The sequence below is a fragment of the Nelumbo nucifera genome, chromosome 1 (assembly GCF_055504915.1).
Source record: "Nelumbo nucifera cultivar China Antique chromosome 1, China Antique-T2T, whole genome shotgun sequence".
Lineage (NCBI taxonomy): Eukaryota > Viridiplantae > Streptophyta > Magnoliopsida > Proteales > Nelumbonaceae > Nelumbo > Nelumbo nucifera.
In genome coordinates, this window is record NC_142649.1 from 180,239,743 (window position 1) to 180,257,240 (window position 17,498).

The 17,498-nt window shown below is 35.6% G+C and overlaps 1 protein-coding gene across 8 annotated transcripts; it reads right to left on the reverse strand.

The window, feature by feature from the left end:
- Positions 1–3,952: 3,952 nt before the first annotated feature.
- On the reverse strand, positions 3,953–13,238 carry LOC104600299 (common plant regulatory factor 1-like). 8 transcript variants are annotated; one of them, XM_088895458.1, is made up of 14 exons: positions 12,874–13,160; positions 12,307–12,596; positions 10,765–10,925; positions 10,209–10,253; positions 9,964–10,062; positions 9,724–9,804; positions 8,693–8,749; positions 8,403–8,539; positions 8,188–8,242; positions 8,013–8,061; positions 7,045–7,253; positions 5,677–5,754; positions 5,456–5,581; positions 3,953–4,620 (listed from the first exon to the last, which is right to left on the reverse strand). In XM_088895458.1, the coding sequence occupies exons 3-14, from the start codon at positions 10,822–10,824 to the stop codon at positions 4,384–4,386; spliced, it is 1,233 nt and encodes a 410-aa protein (XP_088751584.1). In that variant the 5' UTR covers positions 10,825–10,925; positions 12,307–12,596; positions 12,874–13,160; the 3' UTR covers positions 3,953–4,383. The 8 variants fall into 8 exon arrangements, with proteins under 8 accessions (XP_088751584.1, XP_010261472.1, XP_010261473.1 ...); XM_010263170.3 differs by lacking the exon at positions 12,307–12,596 and having other exon boundaries at positions 12,874–13,163; XM_010263171.3 differs by lacking the exon at positions 12,307–12,596 and having other exon boundaries at positions 10,209–10,247.
- Positions 13,239–17,498: the final 4,260 nt, after the last annotated feature.

Consider the following 17,498-nt stretch of genomic DNA (forward strand, 5'->3'; position numbering starts at 1 on the left):
ATACGCTGGTAAAGCCATATGCACCAGCATAAATTGGTTTTTCCTAAGTGGGAATATATGGCCCAATTTTAGTGCCCACCGGAAAAAACTTTGGCTGTTTGAGTAAAACAGCCCAGAGCTCTCTGCATGAGCATGACACATTACCCCATTCAGTTTTCTGTTTGTCTTTTCGGCTGATAGAATATTGGTTTTAAATGCTCTTTTACCCCACATCCATGTTTTTAGGAAGCTTCCAAACAGCCAAAGTTTCTTCTTCCATCTGTATTGAGGTGTATCAACTATTTTATCTATCTATTAGTAAAAGTGCATGCGTGTTGTCCGTGGCAATATCAAATGATGATGATGATAATAGTCATTAACCAAATGACCTTACAGGTTGAATCATTAACCTATTTAATCAGGAAAATTGACTATGATTAAGACATTAATTCATTTTTTCTTTGTATTTTAGTCATTTCTATCTTTACTAACAATAATTCTTATTTTTCAAACATATTTTTGTTTAATATGAAAAATATATAATATTAATGCATGTTCACATTTTTTTATAAAATTTATAAAATATTCTATATTTTTATTTTTTTACTATTTAATTTATGATATAATAAAAATTACTTATTTATGATTTTTTTAAATTAAAAAATAATTGAAAAAAATACTTTTTATAATTACGATTTTTAGTTAATTAAAAATTACTACTATTATTATTATTACTATTTTTTTATTAAGTAATTAATTTGTTATAATTACGATTTTTAGTTAACTCATAAAATAATATTTGCTTTTATAATTCTTTAAGTTTAACAATATTGAATAATTGAAAGTTTTATAATTTAACTTTCACTAAATGAAGTATTTATTGGAGAATAATAATAGTATTTTATAAATATGTAACACTAATTATTTATTTATAAAATAATTAATATGAATTTAATATTAATATAAAATGACTATATCCCAATTAATAATTAACATTATTAAAATACTCATTAATTATCATTAATTAATTAACTTTTCGAAGTAATAATTATCATCATTAGTATTATTAACAATTAATTATAATTATTGATAATAATAATAATATAATTAATTATTTCATATAAATTTATGAATTATAATTAATGATAATAATTATAATATAAATAATTAACATTAAATATTTATTTTCCAAATAATTAATATTAGTTAATATAAATATAAAATGATTATTTCTGAATTATTAATTACCATTATGAAAATATTTATTAATTATCATTTTGAATTAATAATGAGCAATATTATCACTAATTAATTATTATCAGCAATTAAGTAATAGCAATAATTATTAAAATAAATTATTTTAAGTAATTAGTTAATTAAAAGTAGTTAGCAATAATTAATTAGTAATTAACAATAATTATTATTAGTAATCAATAGGTGGAATTAATCAATTAGTTTAGTAGTTAACAGTAATTAATAGCACAGTTTCCTTTTTTTAGGAAATGATTGAAAGTGGGAGCTTCCCACTTCTCACAACTCTGCATGATGGTGGGCTCCACTCTGCATGTTAGTGGACTCTTTTCTTGAACTACCACTAATCAGAATTTGACACATGTCCATTTTTGTTTAAATCTTTAGAATGATAGGTGTCTGAATGGAGGAAATCCACATGTCTGACTGGGGGAGGCTTTGGCCTGAAATCATTCCTTTAATATATATATATATTTGTTGACAAAACAAGAGTTTTGTACTTTTCATTATTTTCACAATAACAATTGGGTTGACACTTGACAGTATGAATTATGAATTCATTTATTCATGTGTTAGTAAATTTGCTAAGCATGGTACCATCTCGCTTGCTCATTCGCTCATAGTGGGGTTTGGTTAAGGTAAAAAGAATCTTCTCATGTTAGAAGTCGAATTAGGGTTAAACTTTAGATTTGGTACATCAGATTGGGCTAGGATGAACCACAACCCAAACCAACCACTCCCCACCCCCTATTAAACCTCAGGCTTAACTCCAACCCAAGTTACCCAAATGGCAACATGTTCTTATCTCTAACAAAATGGACTTGGGTTGAAAGTAAAAACTACTGTTTAGAAAATGGCTCTTTATTGTATATATTATTTTATTACACAACTTTAAAAAATGAATTAAGAGGTTTGAATTTTAGTTATTTGCTTTAAAAATTATTTTCCATATCCATCACATTCAAATATAATATAATTTTAAAATATGTTATAAATAACTTTTATATGACCCATAGTATATATATCACATCATCATTGTCTGGCCTTCGGCTTAACCTATAACTTGTGAACCTTTCCCTTTTTTGGTTCTCTCAACATTGGTTAAAACCTTACCTACCAAATTTATAAAGCACGTGAGATGACAATTTTCCTCATACCCACTAAATATCTGGCCTCCTTGACCCAATTAAGCTGGGTATGGAGACTGTTATGGCAGGATTGGACGAGGGTGGAGTGAAGTCCCTACCCTAACCCTGACTACCATATTTTTAAATAATTTCAAAATATTATTTATATTTTAAAATTTGAAAATGTATATAATATAATAAATATTTTAAAATATTATATATGTCTATGTTCTTAAATAGATTTATATTTGTTTCTACTCAAATAGATATTAATTAATGTAAAACCAATTTAGATTATTCAATTTTTTCCTTTTTTAAGCAAATATCTTTTTCCAAGACAAACTTATAATTAAAAATAAAAAGGAATTCGGAGATTCATCTCCCCATGTGAGGCAAGGCAGTGGATTTATATAAGAACATAAACCCAACTGAACTGACTCAGTACAAATCCGGTTCAAGTTAATTAATTAAGTGGGCATCAATTCAAGACTTGGAACTTTCTAAGGATATTAAAAGCGTGAAATTGGTAAAGAACAAAGATGAGAAGTTTCCAGAAGACTGGAAACCCAAAACTGTTACAAATAGGACCTTCCATAACTTTAAACAAGGTTCAAAATATCAACACATATCGGCTGATACAGGCCAATACACCCCTACAGAGGGTTTATCAGGGTTCTGGCCGGTTCAGGGGGTGAAAGAACCTTAAATCGCACCCCTGAACTGGTTTAAAAAAAAATAAAAAAGGACCAATACTGCCCGATACGCCCCTATCGGTGTATCGGGCATATCAATATTTGAAACCTGGCCTTTAAATAAATACTTTTGCTTTCTACCTCTTCTCCCTCTCTTCCCAGAAATCACCGACTTCTTGTCACTGCTCGCCTCTCCCATTCTCTACCATTAATCGCCAAAAACCCACTGGCGAACTACATCTAGCATGATCCGTTGTCAGTGGGCATATAGGCAGCCTCCCTAGGTCTAACCAATTCTCTCTTATTCCTCCTATTTTCCCATGTTTTAAACCATCGCCATTTTTTCAGGGATGGAGAGTATGGTCCTCACCCCGAACCACACCCATTACTATTCCTAGAATGTTGTACAAAATGATATTCTACATAGAAACAATAATATAATGATAGCTTACACCAAATTACCCATCATCATTGTCCTTTCCTCAACCATATTTTATATAATTTTTTTTGGAGGATTAACTGAACACTTAAGCTGTGCAGCAGGCTGTGGAATCAATGATAGTGCACCACTAGCATGAGACCATACTTGAGGTTGAATGATTATTGGCCCTATGAATTTTAATAGGGGTGTGGAGTGTTATTATTGATGCCACAGCCTGCTTAACAGAAAGTGTTCAGCTAACCCTATCTCGTTTTTATTTTATTATTATTTTTTTCAGGTTGGATTGGATTGGAGTGTTTTCAGATTGTATCAAAACAAGCAAAGTTTGAAGTTGTAACCTAGGTAGGGAAGTTTTTATTTTTTAATTCCAAAAAGTTCTAATACGAATTGTTTGGTCATTTTCACACGTGCAATACACTGACTGCACAGAATTAAAATAGTTATTTAAACAACAGACGCAGTAGTCCAACTCCAACAGCAGTACACCATTTCATTACATTTATATCAACTATGAAAAGATGGTAAAGGTGGACTTTTACATAAAAATACTAGTGAGTCGGAGCTTACACTCAAACCTCTTCAATGTACATTAGGCTCAATGTACATCTCCAATATGTGGAATCTAATAAACCACAAATTAGTTATACTTCGATATCTAAAAAACATACAAGTGAGAATTAGAGAGCTCTCAACTAATATATGAGAAGGCATAGCGTGCTGTGCTGTGCTCAGGACTACCGCTTTGCTGCACCCGCCTTGTCTGAACCCCAAACCTACCTCAGTTACTGTTAGGAGTAATTTTGGGTTTTTTATAAACATTGCCAAAGTTACAATATCAAGTGAGATATAATATAAAAATCGTCGTTGCAGAGGCTGACCGAGTTTCTTTTTATCAGCCAGCAACAACAGTATCGGTCCTAGGGCTAGATTCTAAGAGTTGATGGAGTTTGGCGCCCGAGTTAGAGTTTTCATGGATCTCGGTATCCCGTGGGTCATCTATACTAACAGAGCCCGAGTTGTTTACTTTGGATAAGAAATTTTCTGTACTGATTGACGCGTCCTCGTGGGTTTCAGTGTTATTAGATACCATTTCTGTCGTTTCTCCTGGTTCTGCATTTTTCAGTTTCTCCTGTAAAGATGTCCACATATAAGTTTCCACATGCATGATAAAGAGGCAGAAAATGTGTGTCTATACTCTTTGCATCGCATCCCATATATCCAATTCATTAATTAAACCACGTAGTTGAATCTGCATCTTCACAAACAGGTAAAGACTCAGATTACTGCTCACATGCCTGAGAGAAGACCCCTAAATCTCTCCATGCATGTGGCATGTGGGTATGGCCATGGTTTAAGCGGGCTAAGAAGGGATGAGGGTGAGGGACTCCAGCACTGTCCGACCATAAAGGAGGAAAGAGCCGTACCCAAAACAAAAACACCTGATCAACTACCCAGTTGGCAAAACTGTCTGGGTGCAACAACTGCTATGTAATGTAAGACAAGGTTATCTAATCAGTGGATTTTGACTTGGTGAAAAAAGTTGGTGGTATGTGATAAAAGGACAAGGTTATCCAATCAGTGGATTTTGATTTTGATTTTGATTTGATGAACAAGTTGCCACCAACTGAAAGGTCCAAAGAATACAATAAAAAAGGCAGCCCATTGCACGTGGCTCCCGCCAATGCGGGATCTGGGAAGGGACAGAGGCTGTTTCCAAAGAAAACACAATGAGATGATAGACACAATTGCTGATAGGATGTGATATGTTGTGTCCCAAGAGTAAAGGATATTTTATGATTTTATCTGGTTCAGAGAAAAAGTCTTGGCCTTAGCCCAAAATATGCATGTGCGGCTACCCACACAAGTTCAAGCACTACCTTTGTGGATAAGCCATGGCCCAAGCGCTAGACTTATCTGTCAAATGTGCTCATGCATCTGAACTGAAATCATAAGGGAGAAATTACCATCAAAGCAGCGTTTTCAAGCTTCAGTTTTTCTGAATTCTCTGTCAATCGATTAATTTCAGTTCTAAGGGCTATATTCTCAGCACTCAAGGATTCAACTTTCATTGCAAGTTCATCAGTCTCCGCCTGAAAGAAAAGAGTGACATTAAGTTTAGACCCCGATCCACTCATACAGGGACGAAAGAGTCAAAGAAGGGGCCATATTCATGTTTTCTATATACCTGCTTCCTCAACCTTGATCTTCTTGCAGATTCTCTGTTAGACTGTTTCCTCCTCTGCCGTTTCAGCTCTCTTTCATCCTTGCGAAATAGATAGCCAATGGGAGAAAGCATCAGTACATCATTGCTTCTACAAACAATTTATTTATATCCAAAGATAGTCCAGGTCATTCTTAAAAATGAGAGAGAGAGAGAGAGAGAGAGAGAGAGAGAGAGAGAGAGAGAGAGAACATGACATCTCAGAGACCAAAACCATTTAATCACCTGAAAAACTCAGAAAGTAAACACCATAAAGGTGAGTCAAATTTTTAGTCAGCACCCTCACCAACTCTACTGACCTGGATTTAAACAAAATTCTAACAAACATGTCATGTTACATAGACACTTCAAAATCAGCATAAGGGCAAGATAACCGTGTTGGACACATGGACACTGACACGACAACACCTGAGACTCAGAGAGGGACACCTATCACATCTGTAATATGTGACTGAAGAACCTCAAACTCTTGTGGTAAAATTTTGAACATGAATAAAATATTTGTAAATTTGTAATAATTGATAGTTTAGTTTAGCACTTATCAAAATAATAATAATATTGATAATTTAGTATAAACAACATTTAGTTATTCACTTCGTGTTGTTTGCACTTTGCAGTGTCAGTAATTATGCATCACCAGCTGACGCGAATATACAAGTCATGTTATACACTCATTAGTCATATTCATTAACAAGTCTTCAATTATCTATTTTATGTAGAGACAATTCTTATAGTTGGGAGTCCTTGCCCATTTAGATAATCTTTTACTTTTTTTCTCTGCACTGTAGAAATCAAAATTGAGCCAAAAAGTATCTTCGGTGTTTGGTAAAGTTGATTTTGAAAACATTGTAATCTGAAACCAAAACACGTTTAAGCCCTAATACACAGCCTAAGATTAATGTTTTGGGATTTCAAAGCACAAATCCTGAAGTCTATCCAAACAAACCTAAATAAACCAAGATTTCAAATGACTACAATTTTAAAGAGATTTGAAAGGGAAAACCTATAGGGTTGCTTCTGTTTTTAGGTCTTTACTTTATGGAAACATATTATTGCAGGTGCTAATTATTTTCTGAACAATTATCCCATTATTTATAATAACATAAAAGATATGACATTAAAACAAGAGTGCAGCATTCAAATCCCCAAATCCTACTTTATCAGGTTTGTTGAGTCCAACACCTTGAACCTATGTCAGATTTTGGCACTCATACAGTATCCACGAAACATAGAGAGCATGCCAATAAAGCTTTGCTTCACAAAAAGAAAGCATAGTGGCATGGAGAAGAAAAGTATCATCTACAGTTTGAAAGGAAAGTATAAGCAAAATACCTGCAACCAGAGTTCAGAAGGAACAGTAGCTGTACTGGCTTTTGCTTTCCCATTAGGGGAACCTCTGAGCTCCAATGCTGGGGCCATGCCAGGTGAAGGGGCTATTCCGATTGTTTTTCCTCCTAGACTCACAGCAGCTCCACTAGAAGCTATATTCACCTGTGCAACGGGCATGACACTTGCCTGTGTTTCAACTTTCCCATCCATGCCTGTTTGCACAGGGATTGGAAATGGAGTCATGTCACAAAATGCGAGTATTTTTATAAAGAACAAACCTAAAACAAGAATACTTAGAGAAGTGATTAGATTTTAATGCTAGAATCTGCATGCATTGGGTGACACAAACATTCCTAGAGTGTCAATTAACGAACTTAAAGGGAAATCAAGCTTAATCTGCAAATTCCAGAATGCCAGAACCCATGGTTCTAAATTTTTGAAATGCAGTATCGAAGGACTTCTTCCCTGTTTTTTTTGTCTTTTATGTTCCGAGGCATGTCTGACAACCCCATTCTCTTCCTCTTCAATAATCCCTAAAAGCACCATACCGAAAAACAGGCAACATAACAATTTCCTCCCCCCCTTCTCTCTCAAATATATAACTGTCAATGATATGTACAAAAGATGTGTGAAGAACATATGTAATTGGCTTATTAAATACCCTTCTTTTACTAAAAAGAGCATTTAAACACTTCCTTGAATAAAAAATATTCATATTTTGATTCTGTTATCATTTTAATAAATATTAAGGAGCCCATGTATGTTTATAATCTAAACCCCATCAATGAGATTACTAAATTGACAAACTAACATACATAAATATAAGTCTGTTTAGAGATTCAAGTGATCAATTCCTAAAGAAGTTTAAGATCAACAATGCCGGGTTTTTTCCAACCCTCTCTTTGCTCTTTGCTTTGGTAAGTTAGGCCCAAAGGTTGTACTATACCATTGGAGAAAGAACATCTTCATACCTGTTGATAGCATGCAATTAGAGCTTTTTTTCCCTTTAGATTTGTTGCCCTGACAGAGAAAATGGAAGGCAACATTTAAGACATGCAACATTATGCTTCCTAAATTAACTACCCATAAATTTGAAGGACTAAGAAAGATGACATGTAGCATAAAAAATAGAAATAAAGGGCATACTCCTGCAGTGTTCCCATCGCTCCCATCACTGGAACCCTCTGTACCACATTCTGCACTGCATGCATGTAGTCATAAAATAAATATGTTAGCTATATATATATACTAAACTTGGTTCTGACAAAATAATTGATACTTAGGAGGTCTACCAGATCAAACACACTGAAGCATGTATAGATCATATACATGCACCATGTGTCTCATGGTAGTTAACTGACCTCTGTGACAGCCCACCAGATGCACCTTCTGCAGCACCTTCAGCATTGTCATTGCCTACTCTCAATTTCTTCATTAACCCTCGATCTTTGCTACCTAATGACTTGGCAGGTGGTTCCACACTTAAGGGGGTTGCAACCTGCATCACAGTAAAGTAAGAACCAACATCTCACCATATTGGATACAACACATATGGTGCAGCTTTCTTGCATCATCCATCATCAAATCTAGTCAAACAGTCGGTTAACATCAACATAATATGGATTGGAAGAGTTCATATAAATTTCAGTACCATGACCTCGCTCACAACAGGAGATGGTGGAAATCCAGGACCGTGTGCATGTGAACCCTGACGCACAACAAACAATTTATAAAACCTGTCATAACATTTCAATCTAAATGCAGGTTGAAACCCCAATCAAAAGCTGAGTTTTCTTTTTCTTTTTTTTTATTTTGTGCTTATGTGTGTGTGTGTGTGTGAGAGAGAGAGAGAGAGAGAGAGAGAGGGAGGGAGGGAGGGAGGGAGGGAGGGAGGGAGGGAGCTCATAAGACTGTAGTGTGCTGATACACAAAAGCCCTCAGGGCCAAGGTTCAAAATCAGAAATGGCAACTGGGTGGGTTCGGGGTGGGGACCATACTTCGCATCCCCAACCCCAATCTCCATCAGGGAGAAAAGTTAACCCCCGTCCTTGATCCCTGATGAAGATAGGTTCCCCATCAGAGACCCAAATCCCCGAATGTTTTTTTGAGAAAAAGGTTTACTTAAAATAAAGAAAAAAATTAAATACAAATAATATAAATAATATTATATAATAATCGGGGTTAGGGCAGGGTAGGGACTTCATTCCCCATCCTCAAGACCCCATCGAGTCAAGGAGGCCAGGTACCCACTGGGGACAGGGAAAATGACCATCCCTATTCAAAATATCACAATGTAACAGGGCATATCATACAATAAGTACAAGCTTTTGAACCCACCGAAGCACCATTTAGGGTTTTGTCTCTTTGTGTAATCAATTAATCATTAGAACCCCCTCTATCTTAACTAACCCTGAAACCTCATTATGAAAAAAAAATTGAAGAAGAGTATCGTACACTAGAACACATGAAATACAATTTTTGCATATCCACACGTATCAACACTTTGAAGTTTGAACCATGCTCACTTGCTCAGGCTATTTTCTTTCATTTGGTTTCTAGAGACGGTTCTCAATAATATTCATGATTCAGATTTTTAAAGTACCAGACAAAACATATAGAAGATACAAGCATTTGTCTGCCCAAGTTCTCAAGGAAGGGGATCTGGAAGCAAAACAGACTTACATAACTAACTGAAGGATGAGCATAAACACCTCCATGAGAGTAAATTGCCGCATAAGGTGCCCCATAAGGTGGCATCAGAGGCTGGCATGATAAAAATGTCAAGTTGTAAAACACCATAGCGAATAATGAAACTGGAGGGGAAAAAGCTTCCAGTAAAGAATTCACAATATACAAAATATAAAGGATTTCAAATGGGACTAAAAAAAAACTAAAAGCAGCCCCTAACCCTTAACAAAATACCTGTGGTGGGCCCCACATGTATGGGTGAGGAGGATGACCAGATGCAACTGCAGAGTTGAAATATGGTGGTGGTATGGTGACACCAGGACCATAATATGCCTGTAAATGTAGCAAATTAGCTTTGGGTTCTTCATAATTTTATAGGAATCGACAATGTGAATCTTTTTTTTTTTTTTACTTAAAGTAAACAATTAGAATGTTTAGATTGCAGAATTTTTCTCAAAATAAAAATTGAGGGTATTAACCTGGATAGCTGCCCAATCAGGATACCCATGAATACTGGTCTGCTCCTGCCAAACGCATGAATATTCAGGCACTAAAAAGTCAAGAATAAACCGGGCATGGGAGTCAAAGTTGTACCCCCCCCGCCCCCCCACTGTGATAATTCATTCTCCATTTAGTGTTTCTTAATCACCTAATCACTTCAATACAAGAAACTTTGTGTGTGTGTGTTTTGAATATTATTTGTAAAAACCAAATAGTGATTTCTGGAATCATAGATAAATAAAAAGAAATTAACTAACCATTTGGAGAGAAGATGCATAAAAAAATACAAGCAGTGTTAAAAGAAAGAACATTAAGAACATCCATGAGGATTGAGGAAATAGCTCCTGACAGCATATTGATCATGAGAAAGCAAATTGCCAAAATACTAACTTATAGTTATCGTTTGGAATAAAATCAATGTCCAGTTTGTTTAACTGTCAATGACAGCAATTTCATTACCCAAAAACAACACTACATCCAACTTGGAACAAGAAAATCTATTCCCCTGCAAGACCAATAAAATTTTCTGCTCACTTGTGCAGGTGAAGATGCTTTCTCAGACTTAGAAGGCGTCCCAGCTTCATTGTTTCCCATGGTCAAATTCCAAACTAAAGAATGTTAGTTGCTCCAGAACAGGTGTGAATACCCTTTATCACAGCAAGATATTCCTGGTTCCAAGCTGAAATTGATGCCAGCTAAACAAGAGTAACCATACAAAGATTTAGTTGACCAAACAAAAGGAATGATGAAATAGGATCTAGGAAATTTGGTATAAGTTTGGGCTTTAGATAACCAATAAAAGGGACAACTTACCCAAAAAAATTCAATGTAAGGGACAATACATAGATAACGGTAATGATAAGTTGATAACAGTGACAATGATAATGATGATGGTGATAAATACTCAAACTGGAAGACAAATAAGAACCTATACTTGAATATTTGACAAAATAATGAAATATGCACATAAACGTTAATCATCTTAACAAAAACAATGCCTTTTCTCTATGTGCAGAAAAGAACATAAAGCAATTTATCTAATTTGCATGTGCATGGCATGGTTAGCCACCTTATTAATGAAAACCATCCAACTTGAACTATAGAACCTGTTTGACGGAGATTGACCCATGTCCAGGAAAAAAAATACAGTAAATAAACTTCAATCAGATGTATCACCATCAAAATGCTGATATAAGAATATTCAACGATTTTACTCTAGTTAATGAATTCGGAAAACACATAACAAATAAAGAAATCTAAAACCACGACAGAATCATTTATGACACTATGAAAGAACCCCTTAAAGTCATGTAAGCTTTGCTATGTAAAATAAGAACAATTAGCAAAACTGTAGGTTATAAACTAATAGTTTTTTTTTTTTTTGTCCCAATGTTTTCCTGGTGGGGGTTCTTTTTGGCGGGTAGACGTTAATGTCAACCATAGCTTGGAGCAAAAACCTCAATCTAAAAATCGTACCATTCAGTTAAAATCAACATGCAAACCGTTCTCTCCCGTATCGACCCAAACCCCATCATTATCAGGATTTGAACTTAGCAGGTTTTCTTTCGATTATTCTTTTTTAGTTTATTTACTTAGAAAATCGGGACTTAAGGAGGTTTTCCTCTAACGCTATAATCAGAATTATGTATTGGCATCACGGATCCTTCAACAGTACTTTTTTCTATTAGTAGCCAAGCTTTTCCTGGAACTCGTAAAACCCAACCTCAAAGCAGCAGTAAGACGCACCGTCCATTTGTGTCATAATAAGCTCAAACTAGATGAGATGCACAAAAACCTAGATTATTTTTCTCCGGTGCGAAGAAATAAAAGGCACAGAGCTTAACATCAGAAAGAAGGAAACAAAGTAAGAGCAAGAAAAAAACTGATATGTGGACAAAGAAAGGGGTAGGAGAAAGAAGAACCGATTTTTGGACAAAGAAAGGGGTATTAATGCCTTTTCACAGCCCACAGACAGGAATAAGGATGTCAGACCGACGGATCATGGACAATTGCCAAGCAACGCCAATGTGTGTTAAAATGACAGCAATAGCCTTGTAAGTAAGGAAAAATAAAAACCTGGAATTTTTCCCTCTCTGCGTCAAAAGGTGAAATCTCTACAGCAAAACTGATGGAGTCCCTTTCCAGTGAGAGCTAATGTGTTATGATGAAACAATTTCTATTCTCCGTGAATCCAAGGCTTCCTTTGAAGGCATTTCTAGTTTCCTCTTGCATCCTGTTTTTAGTCTCTCCTCGTCTTCCTGCCTGCTTGTCTTGCTCTTTATAAAGATTCAGGTTTATTTTCTCCCGATAATTCGAAAGCTTTGTTGGTCACCTATCTTTCCTTCTAACGTACTATAGTTATTTTTCTGCTTGTCTCCAGGAACAGAGAGAAAGTAGTTATATTATCTCGAAATTTTTTTCCCTTTTGCAACATTAAAAAATTCATAAGAAAAAAGACACACCAAAACTCTACCTGAAACCAAACACTAACTTCTGGATAGTACAGGGATTTAAACTATCAATTCAGAACTAAGAAACTACAAGACATCTAGATCAGCTCTCAATTCAAAGTTTCGACCCTTTTCAACAAACAAAACATTCCAAAATGTAATATGTAGAAATTAAACTTTAAATCCAACATACCTGCAATATGGAGCCCGTTCGAAAAGTGAACAATCTCTCCAAATCTTCGTTTCTTCACCTCTAAAATGAATAGAGAAAAAGGATTATGCATAAACCTCCGAGGTCTTCAACAGCGGAAGAAGGACTATTGCAAGGAAAAAATCTTAAAAAGTGCAACCAAAACCCTAGGCCTAGCCTATTATCCCTTCTTCTGCATTCTCTGTTTCTCCGTCTCTCGTGGATAAAAAAATGAGGGAGGAAACGAAAAAAACTGCTCCCATGCGCAGAGAGGAGAGAGAGAGAGAGAGAGAGAGAGAAGTGGGGAGGAAGAAGAGGTGAAGAAGAAGAGGGACGCCAAGCCAACAGCCACGTCATGTAACACGTGTCCGTATATCCGACTGTGTATACAACATGTATATACGGAGGCAATGGTGGTGGTTGAGTTGGCCGTCGATATTCGTGGAGGACATTAAATTATTCCGCGTCATTTCTGCCGTACACGTGTCCAGGAAACAATCGATTCAAGCGTCGTGGTTGGGGGTTCCGAGGGCCAGCTAATCCCCTCCGTCATGTGGCTTACGTGGTTGTTTTGTTTAAAGCAAAAAAAATATATAAAAAGGATTGATTAACCAGAATGAATGTGCCCTTTCGCGTCCGCCCGGGACAGGAGGGGCCCATTCCAATCTGCCTACTGTAAGATCCTTTTTATTTCTGACCTTAAAATATTAATTAGTATTAATTAAAGAAACGGTGTGATTTCAAAAAATACCCCTAAGATCTGAGGAAATCAATAGGGTTATGTGTTTCTACGGGTGACGAAAAGAAGTAGCCTTTCATCCAGATGAATTAAACTCCATAATCCATCTGCCCGTTCAAGTGCCTGTTTGGGACTTGGAAGGGCTTTCGGGATGTAGATTTTAGCATTTGGAGTTGGGTTATTATACGAGAATGTTGAAAGTAATATTTGCTAAAATTCCGGAAAGTCGATTTCTATTTTATTCCTCGCAAACAGGCTGTGAATTTAGGAATGGCAATTTCTATTTTATTCGGCTGGTACGTGTCTCGATGGGGTATATTTATGTTTTTGAAAGATGGGTTTTCGTTAAACGGGTTTTGGGATTTTACAATCCGTATAGGTATGGATGAAATACGGTATTAGAATAATATATAAATTTTTATGTAGTATATGCTGTATTTTGAATTTATGTGATGAATAATTGATAATTTATCTATTTTTTACATATTTTAATCAAATAATTAGAAATTTTGTTGTTTATATGTATTATTTTATTTATTAATTACTTATATATGACAATAAATAATAGGAACTTAGATGCAGGTTCTATACCATACCCACCCCTATCTTGAATACAGGGAGGGTAGGGTTTTGCATTTTCGTTACGGAGAGGGTTTGTATTCTCAAAATACAACTGGTTATAGGATTTGGGGCAAGTATAGATTGGGAGATTTAAGGAAGCAGGTAGGGTCTAGAATTTCCAAAACCCCTCTCTCCCCGTTGCCATCTCTATATGAGCTGGTATTAGGTTAATTTCATCAAACAATCAATTAATCAATTTGACAAATCATATAATCCTATTTTTGGCTTCTTAGATTTTCACCAAACACAATTGTATGATATTTTGGATTTTTATTCATATATCTCAATTTAAAAAGAATACAAATACAAATATATATAAAATAATACAAAATACAAGATTTTACACTCTATATATTTACATTAGTACTCCTTCCAAACTGAACCTATAATGCGTTAAGTGAATTTCCATTAATACCCCACATATATAGAACGCACCCCACGGGTTCTGAATAGCACGTGTCAACTTTGTATTGCCAACATCTTCCAATAACAACAACTACAGGAAATATTACAAAATGCACACTGAGATATATACTTAGGGCATGCTCTGTGGGGTGCCAATGTGAACTCGCGGTAAGCAGCTGTATGAAAAGCCTCTGACCTCTCCAACGGGTGCTATATTCCAAAAAGGCTTTTCAGGTTTTGAAAAATTAATAATTTTATAAAGCAGAGAAAAGAAAAGTTGGTAATTTTGTTTTGCTTATCTGCAGCAAAACAAAGGTCAATTTCTTCTCTTGTGTGGATTTGTTGGCGAATAAAATAAATAAAATAGATGGGCGATACACGATGAAATGCTGTAACGTCGAAGTTAGGAGAAAGCTAAACATAGATTTTTCCCGCATAAAAGTGATAAAACTTTTCATTCATCAAATCAAAGCGATCAAAAAGTCTATAACATAAATCATCTGATGGATAGTAGACATATATGGTGTTCCTCTCGTTCTCCTTAATCATTGAACAAGGCATATGTAAATTTCTAGATAAAATAATAAAGATATAATTTGTCTTCTCAATGCTTTCCTCTTGACACAATTCATAATCTCTCTCTCTATCGTTTTGGTTTGTTATTCTTTGTGGGTCAGGACATTGGAATCAGTTCTAACGAAACGATATTCATACCATCCTCACAATTACTTGCAATCATGTATTGGGACTGAATCCGACTTCTGGGGGGCTTTCATGAATACTTTTATACTAATTTGTATCAAGTGGACACACAGCAGTGAGAATACTGATTATGTACTTACCATGTTTTCTGACACTTATTCTTTAAATACTTCAATCTATTCTAAAAAATTAAAGACAAACCTTTTAAGATAATTGTCATTAGGGGTGGATTCAGGCAAGTCGAGCTGAATAGTTAGCTATTCGAGCTTGGCTTGTCAAGATAGTATAAGGTTCGAATTCGAATTGAAAAGGAATGTTTTATAAAAATAAAAAAAAATTATATATAAAAAATATTTTTTATTTGATATTTAAAAATTAAATATTATGATAATTAGATATTATTATTATATATAAAAATAAAAGCATTATGTATGTATATATGTAGTTATTTGAGCCGGCTCGCAAACCTCATAAATCGAGTTTTATTAGACTCGGTTGAAACCAAACTGAACTGAGCTCGAATAACTCGTGAAAAACTCAGCTCGTGGCCACTCCTAATAGATCCCAACTGATTTATATATGCGAGCACATATGAATACATAGAAAAGGTAATATTGCAATGTGGGTGACATAAAAGGTAAAAACTGGTATATAGTATGATGTTGCCGCTTCAACAACACATGGGTCCATTAGGCAGAAAGGAATGGGACCCAATCCAGATATTTGTAATTTGATTTAAATTAAATTCATGCAGCCCCCGTATGAGAGGAATGTTTCTTCTTCATCACTACAAATCATCTGCATCTGCATGGGATGGGTGTTGACCTTTTCATTTATAAATAAGAACAGGCAACGCAATAGTATCCCATAATTCATTCCAGTCGTATATTGAAAAATATCTGCCCATAACAAATACAATGACATTTCTAATGCATACTAAAAAAATATTTCAGCCTGATAAATTTTATTCCATATTAGGGGTTTTCCATATCCTTCTTGCTCAACATATCATCTTGATTTGTCGGGAGACTCACCCACCCACCCACAAATACAATGACATTCGTCGTTGCTTTGTTACATGCATTCATGAATCTGACCGAGCCGGTTTTTCGGAATTATATCATTGCATTAGTTGAATTTAGCGTTGAATGCTTATGAGTTATTAGCAAGTAAAAGCAGGGGAGTGGGGAGATTAGGAGTCACTAGTCAGTCCGCTTTGAAAGAGGATAAATACAATACATAACTCTGATTTTCTATTCATAATTTCTAATAAATGAAATAAATATAAATAGGGCTGACGTCAAGGAGTCCGTGCTCAACACTGACTTGAGAGTTGAGCCCACTTAAACTGCTAACCATTCGCAGAAAAACAATTTGGCAGGTGATGGGTTACATCAAGGCGCAAGTTATAAGGAGTCCAAGGTCCAAAGACCCTGCCTGCCTATACGTTGCTCGCTTCTTACTTCTTTTCTGTTCCCATCATCAGTAGATTCCACACACGAGTCACGGCCCAGCTTTGCAAAACACCTAGAGCAATGTACATGATGTGCCATTTTCGTTCCATGCCTTGTTGATATTGCTTTTATTAATTTTAATCTTTATTGAACTATTTCTTCTGACTTTTTTTTAAGGAGGAGGAGAAGGACTCCCACTCCATTAATGTTACAACTGAGACACCATCACATGCTTAGACTCGGACGCGTGAGCTTGGGCTGAAACAGGGATCCAATTGCCATCATTGAAAAATGGAACAAGACTCCGTCTTCAGGCTTGACTCCCCAACTTCAATGCACACTTGCTTTTTCGGAAGCCCGTTTTCCATTGATCCATTCCAGCCCAAAGACCGTCTGGTTCTCATTCAGTGGAGGTCGATCATAGATTCGGATCTCCATTTCATACATGGTAGGGCCCACTATCTTGTCAGATCAGAATGTGCGATATTGGATCATGCTGATAGGGTTGCAACTGTTTTGTTGGCAGGAGATCCCAATTCCATCCATGCAACTAAAAAGAAGTGTCAAGTAAGCAAACCAGAAATCCGATTTTTTTCTTGGAGGGGATCGGGGGGGGGGGGGGGGGGTAGGGAGTACGTAACAGGGTTGAGGGCATTCTAGTAATTTGGACCGGAGCCTTGAGTCTCGACCCTTCCGCTGGACGCAGA

What these genes read in the sequence shown, in the direction of transcription:
- LOC104600299 (XM_010263170.3), bottom strand. Translation starts at nt 10,824, where the DNA reads ATGGGAAACAATGAAGCTGGGACGCCTTCTAAGTCTGAGAAAGCATCT. An exon ending in CTGATTGGGCAGCTATCCAG is followed by an intron (nt 10,063 to 10,208) that starts GTTAATACCCTC and finishes CTACATTTACAG; the next exon opens with GCATATTATGGTCCTGGTGT. An exon ending in ACATGTGGGGCCCACCACAG is followed by an intron (nt 9,805 to 9,963) that starts GTATTTTGTTAA and finishes TTATCATGCCAG; the next exon opens with CCTCTGATGCCACCTTATGG.